Here is a 9,609-nt window from a genome sequence, read left to right as displayed (position 1 = left end):
ATATATGTGTTATTAATAATCTATCCTAGGTTATTAATAAAATAATTTATTTATTTATTTATTATATTCATGAATTTTATTACTATATTAAGTTAGAAATTTAAGTCTGGTAATTAAAATATTGTTAAAGAAAGCATTTGATAAATTATTTTGGTTAAATTATCCTATTTTTATAATTAATTAAACTAATATTTTTTAATTTTGTAAAAATATATTTTTAATTAATACTACGTAAAAAATCCATCTTCTGTTATTAATAAAATAATTATTTTTATTTATTTTAGTTATACATTCTCTTGTTTACATCATATTTTTCATTTTGGGGCATTATCCTAAGGTGTATTTTGTCAAAACTGTACTGATTTAAATGCTTACATAGTTCACACACCATATGAGGGTCTGAACTCTCGTTACTATACCACCAACAACTTAAAATATCTTGTCTTTAGCAAGGGGACTACTTATTTTAAGGGCATTTGGACTTTCTTTGCTTTGGAAAATGGGTTGAACAGACCTCTCATTAGTCATTACCATGCCACTAATAAACTAGAATATCTTGCCTTAGTAATTGAACCCACCCACTACTTTAAGGGCACTAGGACTTTCCTTGCTTTAGAAAATGGGTTGACAATTCCACATATTGATGTGGATCATTCATCAACATTTGTCTAAAAGTATTTTGTTGAGACTTTTTCTTTGGAAGAAAACTTGAAATGCTAATTAAGATTTGGTCAATTTGTTTGAGATCATTTGTAACACTAGAGGAAAATGAAATAATGAAAATTTGACACTTTTTTTTAAATTTTTTAAAATTTAAAAATCTATTTGATTGATTTCGACCAAAGAAAAGTCATCAATCTCAGCTCCGTCGCTTTCTCCTCGTAGAATTTTGTTCATATTTGTATTGTTTTTCACTGTAATGTTTTAAATATGATATCAGCTCCCATGGCTTTGGCTGCTGTCCTCAAATTCCAAGCAAAACTCCACCCCAACTTCTGAAAGACCGAAACGAATGAAGTTCCTCTCAGAATCCGCTCTGCTCGCCCTATTCTTCTGCCTCCTCTACCATGTTGGAAGATCACAAGCTCAGCCGACCACAGACCCCTCAGAAGGTAAGACCCAGATAACCTTCCGATCACAGAGTAAAAGTACAGTCAAGAAACCAAAACCAGGTTTCTGCTTCATATATCTCTCCGATATATCTTCTCCTCCTCTTCTGTAAGAAAAGAAGAGAGACCCAGATGGTTTTTTAAAATAATTCGTGATGGGTCAGTCAGATCTTCTCATTTCTCTTGCAAATTGCTGTTACTTTTCTGGGTTCTTCGTCAATCATCTGTTATCGATTTAGACAGAAGTGCAGACTGCAGAGAGACGATTCTGAAATGGATCTTCTTCCCTCCCATGAAGGAGATAACATTTAATTCAGCTTTCTCTCTTCCCAGTTCAGAAGAGAAGAAACTTTACGTGTTTCATTTTCAGTAAACAGCCAATTTAGAAAGAACAAATGGTGATTTTGTTAGGATAATACCAATCAGATTTTAAGGTGGTTCACCCAAATTGAATATGGCAAAACATGATAGGACTTGTCATAGGACTTGTAGACTAAAAGGATAAGTCTTCTAGATATGCTTACAAGCATGCTCACAAGTGTCACTAGTTGACAAAGCATGACAATTGGTCACAGTCTTGATCCCATCATTTAGATAATTAGTTTTTAAAATTATTTTAATAAATTATATTATCTAAATTACTTACATAATTGAAGAAAAGGTTTTTATTTAATAAAAATTTTGAATTAAATATTATAATTTACATGCATCAAAATTAGTCTCTTTAGGTCGTTTGGGAATGGGTCCTATCTCGTTTATAAGTCATCAAATGAGACAAACCTTGATCTATCTTAGGAGCCATACATTGAATACTACGAAAAAAAGTTTGAATTTTCTTTTTATTCTATCTTAGTATGAGATAAAATTAATGTCATTCATTCATTCATGTGTGAATGGTCATGCTTCTATCTTTGAGATGTGCCTTAGAAAACCGGGCCAGAACCGGAAAAAAATAGAGTTCTGGTCTGTATCAGCTCGGGTTTTCGAAACGGACCGGGTTGGAACGTCCGGGAAGGCGGGAAGGCGGGAAGGCGGGAGGGATCAGTTAAAACTAACGGCTTTAATGCTACCGTGCGCAGCGAGTATTATCAACTCCATATTTCAACAATGGAGAGTTTCAGCTGCTTCGGAGACGTGGAACACCAGCGGGGAGATTTGCAGCGGAACGGCCACTGATTCTTCCACCGTTGATGATAAGAACATCAACCCAGCTGTCAAATGCGATTGTTCATTCATCAACGGAACCATTTGTCGCGTAACAGCGCTGTAAGTCTTTTCTTCAGCATCCTCTCTCCATGCTGCCACCCGCGCTTCATTTTACTATCTCAGTCGTTTCTGACGCTATCGAGCTCTCTTCAGCAAGGTTTATGCGCTGGACGCAAGAGGGGTTATTCCGAATGAGATTGGAAATTTGACTCGGCTCACCAATCTGTATGAATGTTTTCCGTACTCAAGTAGTTTTTGAACTCGATGATGATCAGTGAGAGAAAACGTTGGGGAGTTCAAGAAACTGAAAACCCCATTGTTCTTTAGCAATTCAAGGCTAATATGGAGTATCTTCTGAAGTGGGTGATTGATTTCTCTCTGTTGTTTTCAGGAATTTGGGTCAAAATTTCTTGAGTGGTCCCCTGCCACCCAGTCTTGGAAATTTAACTCGCATGCAGTACTTGTAAGTTGTTGAAGATTTTGCAGTTTGAGGAAGGCTATTATAGGATCTTATAAGAGGAAAATTGATGCACCCAACAGTCTTTAGATAAATATGCTTTGTATCAACTTGTAAATGGTATAATTAGTTTCTTTGCAAAGATATTCTAATCTTACTGAATTCGTAAATTATTTTCTTTATTAGGAGTTTGGGTATCAACGCCTTGTCAGGATCGATACCAAAGGAGCTTGGGAACCTACAGGATTTAATCTCACTGTGAGTTGCGCTCCCCTTAGACTCATAAGTGCAGTTATTAGACACAGAATAGAAGAGTTGCATTTCTTCTCTTACTTTGTATACGTACATTGAAGTAAAGTTGTTTACCTTAGTTATCTCAATTTAGTTGATTTTAGGAATATAAATTAGATGAGCCCATCGATAGAATATTTTTTATTCTCTGGATGGAGCCCATAGACCAAGGCTGAAACAGGGCTCAAGTATTTGGTGCTTGAGGGTTTTGCCCATTTCAGAATTCAACTTTTAAGAGATGGATTTATCTTCAACTGCCTATTTATAGTTTTTCTTTGTCAGGAGTATTAGCTCAAACAGATTTATTAGCCCTTTGCCTGATGAGCTCGGGAATTTAAGAAACCTTCAGCAACTGTGAGTTATCTCTAATTTTCTGTTTGTTGTAAACACTCACGACTCTATAGTTTCTAGCAATATTCTTAAAAATTCAAAAAACTTGTCCAAGAAGCCTTTTTGCAGAAAGCTGCATAAATTGTACAACTTGCAACCTAAATATGAGATAATTATGGATATTTATCATAAAGCCATACTGCTAGCTCCCACTCTTACAGTCTAATAAGCAATTTTACTTGAATCAATGTGAGTGGAGTTTGAAGTTTGGTTTCCTTAGTTCATTAAGTGACGATAGAAACACAGAAAGTAATGCATACTTTTTATCTGCTTCGACAGTTACATTGACAGTTCAGGAGCTGTTGGTCAGATTCCTTCTACATTTGCAAACCTGCAAAGCCTACAAACAGTGTAAGTGTTGATGTTGAGTTAATTATATCCCAAACTACTATAGTTTAATAGTGAGTTCCTTCAGTGTTAACAATGTATTAACTTTCTAATTGGGTTTCAGGTGGGCTTCAGACAATCAGTTCAACGGAAACATACCCAACTTCATTGGAAATTGGAGAAATCTAACCACTTTGTAAATTAAAAGCCTATGGAAGATTTTTTTGGTTTCCTGAGTTTCAGTTTTGAAATATCAACAGTGTTATCTGATCAGCTATTAATATAGGCCAGACAGTTTGCCGGCTGTCATGAAAGCAATTAGGAAACTTGAAATGTTAGCCCATACTCTGCTGACCATTGTGAGGCTAGTTTTGACTCATTTGAGCTGAGCAATCACTGATGGGTCAAATCCCGTTGCTTGATAGTCTTGGAAAAGCCCTGTAGAAGTTCAAAAATATCTGAACTTGTCCTGAAATTTCTAAAATGGCTTTATATGACTGAGGATGTGAAATACTCTCTTCTCCTGGACAATCAAGTCTATGCAATTTTTCCTGACCATAAAACTGGTCAAATATTTATGCAGAAGGCTTCAAGGAAACAACTTTGAAGGACCAATACCTTCAAGCTTTGTCAATTTGACCTCTTTAACTGATTTGTGAGTTCATCTCATTATTTTTTGAATTTTTTTAATATTCACCTAGGTTGATTTATTTGAGATTAATTGTGAACATATTACAGGAGGATAGGTGACATATATAATGGGACTACTTCATCACTGGCATTTATCAAGGATATGAAGTCTCTAGGAGTCCTGTAAGCCTGTTTCACCCTAAACATTTTCTTGAAGCATATCCACAATTTAGTTTTCTTTCTTTTCACCAATCAGCAATTACTTTCTCCAGTATTTTGAGAAATGCGAGGATTTCTGGCAGCATTCCATCAGACATTGTGGAGTATCAGTTTTTACAGCATTTGTATGTAGACTCTGTTATACTTCATAGAAATGTTATGAATTCTTAATTTTATTTTTGTGCAGTTAATGTCCATATTGAACTTCATGACAAAACAATCTGTTAAAGCATAGTCCTTACAAGTATATTTGCTTTCACTCCTGCAGGGATTTAAGTTTCAACAACTTAACTGGTGAACTTCCAAGTTCTTTGCTCAATCTGAGACAACTGGCTTTCTTGTACACACATGATTGTTTTTCTTTTTCTTTTTTCTTTTGATTTGCCATGCCTATAGTTATATTTTTTGTTAATCTTTGCTATGTCCTCCTGATGAGCAGATTCCTGGGGAACAATAGCTTCTCTGGTAGCCTCCCCACACAAAAAAGCTCTTCACTCCAGACCATGTAATTTGATATTATCTGTTTAATCTTATTCTTCCATCTAAGTCAGTCAACAATCTTCCCCTTGACCACTATCCAAGTGCCTGCATATAAACTTTGCACACACATGCCTAATTCCTACTGTTTTGCCTTTCTGTTTTTCTTGACCTTTTTTTATTGCATGTATTGGATACAGAGACTTGTCATACAATGAATTATCAGGAACCTTCCCATCCTGGGTCAACGAAGATAATTTAGAGCTGTAAGTTTTAAAAGAAACCTATTATATTAAATTTGACATTTTGGAACTTTCTGTCACAATCATTTATCAAATATCAGGACAACAGTTCTGCATCTTATCCATAGAGAATTTGTTAATCAATGAAAAAAGTTTTATACCTAATGCAAGGTATTCCATTGTCATCTCATCAAAATAGGAAGAAAGTAATTATGAGATCCTATAATTTTTCTCGCAGGAACTTGGTTGCAAATAACTTTGTTGTTGCTAATGGGAATAGCAGGTATTTATATGCCTTGTGTTTATATGAAATGAGTGGCTATCTTTTTTTACTTGCCTAGTTCTAGTTCACAGAATAGTATGTCTGATCTCTTAGTTGTTCACTATACCTTGGGGAATGGTAGTCATCAACTGGCAAATATATTCTTCCTTTAGTATATCCACCAAGAAAACCTTCGAGTTGACTGTCAAAGTGGATATATTATGAACGCATACTGGAATCCTCTTGGATTCAACACTTAAACTTGCTCCATATGTGCTAATATTCATTTTTGTGTGCATATCTATAGTTTGCCTTCAGGACTAAATTGTCTACAGCGAAGCTTTCCCTGCAACCGACTTTCTCCACGCTGTAAGTCATCTGCTTTATAAGTAATATGATGGCTTCTTAATCAGGTTATTCAATTTCTGTCCACTCCAAATGTTTTTAAATGAGAAATCATTTCTTAGAAGAAAATTATTCTTGAAAATCTTCCTTGCAAGATGATTATCTTTTATAATCTATTTCAATGAAAAATTCAGTTATTTTTAATGCCAGTTATGCACTCTTACTACATCCCAAACACTTAAGAGATTTGAACCCAAGATCTCACATAGACAATGGGCCAATCCTCAAGAAACTCATATTTTAAAGAGCAATAAACTTGTATTAAGTCAGTCCTATATTTTGTAGAAGAGTGCATCCCCTCAGCATTAATGTTGCTATTCTCTGGTTGAGACAAAAATATTTGACTCTTCACTTATAAATTCTTCCAGTTGTATGCCATTTAATATTTTCCTTCCCATATTTTTATTGATGCTATCCTCCATTGGTTTTCAGATTCTTCATTTGCAGTCAAATGTGGTGGTCTAAGTATCACATCTTCTCGGGGCACAATGTTTGAAACTGATAATGATCGATTGGGTCCTGCATCATACAGTGTGACTGGCTCACAGAAATGGGCTGTCAGTAACACAGGAAGATTTATGGAAAATAAAAATGCATCATATACCATATCCTCTTCATCCCAATTCACAAATACATTGGACTCAGAGCTGTTCCAAACAGCAAGAATATCACCAGGGTCATTAAGGTACTATGGCCTCGGGCTTGAGAATGGCAATTATACCTTGAATCTGGAATTTGCAGAGTTCAAAATAGAAAATACCAATAGCTGGAAGAGTGTCGGAAGACGCATTTTTGACATTTATGTCCAGGTGATTTTAATGATTCAGGAGTGTAACTTGTTGACAAACATATTACGTAGCTTTTATGCATTTAGTTGAGCCAGTGACCTGCTGTAATTAATTGCAATAATTCTTCCATCCATTCAGAAGATTCTTGGTTGTTTATCCAGGGAAAATTGGTATTGAAAGATTTTGACTTAAGGAAAGAGGCAAATGGGTCATCTCTGAGGGCAGTCAGAAAGACTTTCATGACGAATGTAACTAATAGCTATCTTGACATCCATCTCTTTTGGGCTGGTAAGGGAACATGTTGCATACCAGACCAAGGAACTTATGGTCCATCTGTTTCGGCCATCAGTGTAGAACCAAGTAAGCTACCTTTGGCATAAATATTATTTCTTGTCAGAGTTATCCCCTAAGACCCATATTGATTATTTAAGGAATTTCCAGATTTTAAGCCAACTGTCAGAAATCAAGAATCAGGAAAAAAGGATAGGACTGGTTTGGTAGTTGGGCTTGCAGTTGGTGCTGGGTTTCTTATCTTTATATCAGTATTTGCAATTATAATTTGGAGAAGAAGCAGGACAGGACTTGATGAAGATGAAGGTAGTACTTGTTTGCTAAATATTATCATTACTGACTTAAAATTGTGCCCTAGAGACCATGAACGTGACTTATCTCTCTATCTGAATCAACAGAGCTTATGGGTCTAAATTCAAAAGCAGACACATTCAGTTACGTTGAACTGAGGAATGCTACAAATGACTTCAATCCTGTGAATAAGCTTGGAGAGGGTGGCTTTGGACCAGTTTATAAGGTAAGATACTATTATAAATGCTACTCGAATCATGCAATTATAAACCACAAAGAGCAATCATGAGTTTCATTTTTTTTCTTTTCATACACAGGGTACACTTTCAGATGGGAGGGCTGTTGCTGTAAAGCAACTCTCAGTTACTTCTCACCAAGGAAAGAGTCAGTTTGTAACAGAGATTGCTACTATATCTGCAGTGCAGCACCGAAACCTTGTTAAGTTGTATGGATGCTGCATGGAGGGAGACAAGAGGCTTCTTGTGTATGAATACTTGGAAAACAAGAGCCTTGACCAGGCACTTTTTGGTAAAACTTCTTCCTACTTCTCTGGATGAATATTACTCTACCTGTAGGGTCTCAAAATCATTGGTCATGTAAATTAAGAAAACCTATTCTTATTGAATTGATATACATTGCAGGAAGCAGTACCTTAACGCTTGATTGGCCAACCCGATTTGGTATATGCATGGGAATAGCTAGGGGTCTTGCTTACCTCCATGAGGAGTCGAGACTCCGAATTGTGCATAGGGATGTAAAGGCCAGTAATATCCTTCTTGATGCAGATATCAATGCAAAAATTTCAGACTTTGGCCTAGCCAAATTGTATGATGATAAGAAGACTCACATCAGTACTCGGGTTGCAGGGACATTGTAAGAGAATTATTGTCTTCTTTCTCTTTTTCTGTTCTTATTTTCATTAGTTTATCTTTCTTTTGTCTGGATGATACACGAGAAATTGTTCTTGTCACAATTTTTCAGTTCCTTTTGTTCTCATTATGATATTACATTTTCTCTACTTACATTATAATCTCTTGAGTCGTCTGGAATTCTAGTGGATATCTTGCACCGGAATACGCCATGCGAGGGCATCTAACAGAAAAGATCGATGTTTTTGCCTTTGGGGTTGTTGCTGTTGAAGTTCTTAGTGGAAGGCCAAATGTGGACCCGAGCTTGGACCAACAGAAGATGTATCTCCTAGAATGGGTTAGATGGTTTAATCTTTCTCTTTCTTCCTCTATCCCTGATACCCATTGCTACAGCTTAGCCTTTTTCTTCTCCAACTGTCTTAGGCCTGGTGCTTACATGAAAGCAACCGTGACTTGGAACTAGTTGATCCAGCTTTGTCCGAGTTCAACAAAGAAGAAGCACTCAGAATCATCACAGTGTCTCTTCTATGCACCCAAGCTTCACCTTTATTAAGGCCACCGATGTCACGAGTGGTGAGGATGCTGTCCGGCGACATTGAAGTTGGGGTTGTTACTTCAAAGCCTGGGTACTTGAGTGACTTGCAATTCAATGAACTCACTAGCAGCTTCATGAGCAGTGACACTTCCGGATTATCAACAGGAACAGTTACAGAGAGCCAAGACAATATATCACCTACTGTGAGCATGGTGGTTCACACTGACAGTTCTCCTTTCGCCCCTAAACCGATGCCGCACGGCCTCGTTGGAGAAGGACGGTGATGTTGAGGAGGGCATCCAAATACCGATGAACACGTACTAAGACATTCTTATATGTTTCCATTTTGAGGGGGTGATGGTAGAGTTTATGAGAGTTTTTGGACGAACATAAATATTTTTGTGCAGTAGCTTGTCATATTTTAGTATATTTCTGTCAAACTTGAAGATTGATCACCTGTATCTTAAGAAATAGTTTCACTTGGATTAGTGAGTATAAAGATTTTGAGTTTATTAGTTGGAAAAAAATTCGTAACGGAGAGTGTTAAGGAATAATCGTACATAAATCAGCGAGTATAAAAATCTGAAATTTATTAGTTTGGAAAGACGGTTTTAAAGTTACTAGTTATTTTAGGATGGGTCTTGGATTCAACTTTATACCATTTACAATAAACAAATATTTTTGTTTCCTCCATTATTCTGTGTTGAGCGTTACTCCCGACTTGGAGCTATCGAATGATAAATGAATATATTATATTTATAGTGTAATATAAGGTTATAACCTAATAACTTGGCAGCAATCAGGTAATATTCGTAAATCA

At 36.1% G+C, this 9,609-nt stretch overlaps 1 protein-coding gene across 1 annotated transcript; it reads left to right on the top strand.

The window, feature by feature from the left end:
* Positions 1-2,293: 2,293 nt before the first annotated feature.
* Positions 2,294-9,304, top strand: LOC137951422 (probable LRR receptor-like serine/threonine-protein kinase At1g56140). The gene is made up of 23 exons (XM_068798071.1): positions 2,294-2,375; positions 2,469-2,540; positions 2,707-2,778; positions 2,959-3,030; positions 3,346-3,417; positions 3,733-3,804; positions 3,905-3,976; positions 4,364-4,435; positions 4,519-4,593; positions 4,683-4,754; positions 4,898-4,969; positions 5,069-5,134; positions 5,307-5,372; positions 5,587-5,631; positions 5,918-5,979; positions 6,448-6,824; positions 6,965-7,163; positions 7,245-7,400; positions 7,493-7,611; positions 7,703-7,913; positions 8,027-8,258; positions 8,441-8,591; positions 8,678-9,304. Exons 3-23 carry the CDS (start codon positions 2,768-2,770, stop codon positions 9,071-9,073), a joined length of 2,670 nt encoding a protein of 889 aa, XP_068654172.1. The 5' UTR covers positions 2,294-2,375; positions 2,469-2,540; positions 2,707-2,767; the 3' UTR covers positions 9,074-9,304.
* The last annotated feature ends 305 nt before the right edge of the window (positions 9,305-9,609 follow it).

The sequence above is a fragment of the Aristolochia californica genome, unplaced genomic scaffold (genome assembly GCF_029961685.1).
Source record: "Aristolochia californica isolate CCGP_79_NKW_82.1479 unplaced genomic scaffold, dmAriCali1.0.hap1 SCAF_15, whole genome shotgun sequence".
In the NCBI taxonomy this organism is placed as follows: domain Eukaryota; kingdom Viridiplantae; phylum Streptophyta; class Magnoliopsida; order Piperales; family Aristolochiaceae; genus Aristolochia; species Aristolochia californica.
The sequence above is the reverse complement of the archived record's forward strand: the minus strand, read 5'-3'. Positions and strand labels throughout refer to the sequence as shown.

Excerpts from the sequence above, each read along its gene's own strand:
- LOC137951422 (XM_068798071.1), top strand. Across the intron at positions 4,970-5,068 it reads CTGAGACAACTGGCTTTCTT|ATTCCTGGGGAACAATAGCT; the intron begins GTACACACATGA and ends CCTGATGAGCAG. Across the intron at positions 5,980-6,447 it reads CAACCGACTTTCTCCACGCT|ATTCTTCATTTGCAGTCAAA; the intron begins GTAAGTCATCTG and ends ATTGGTTTTCAG.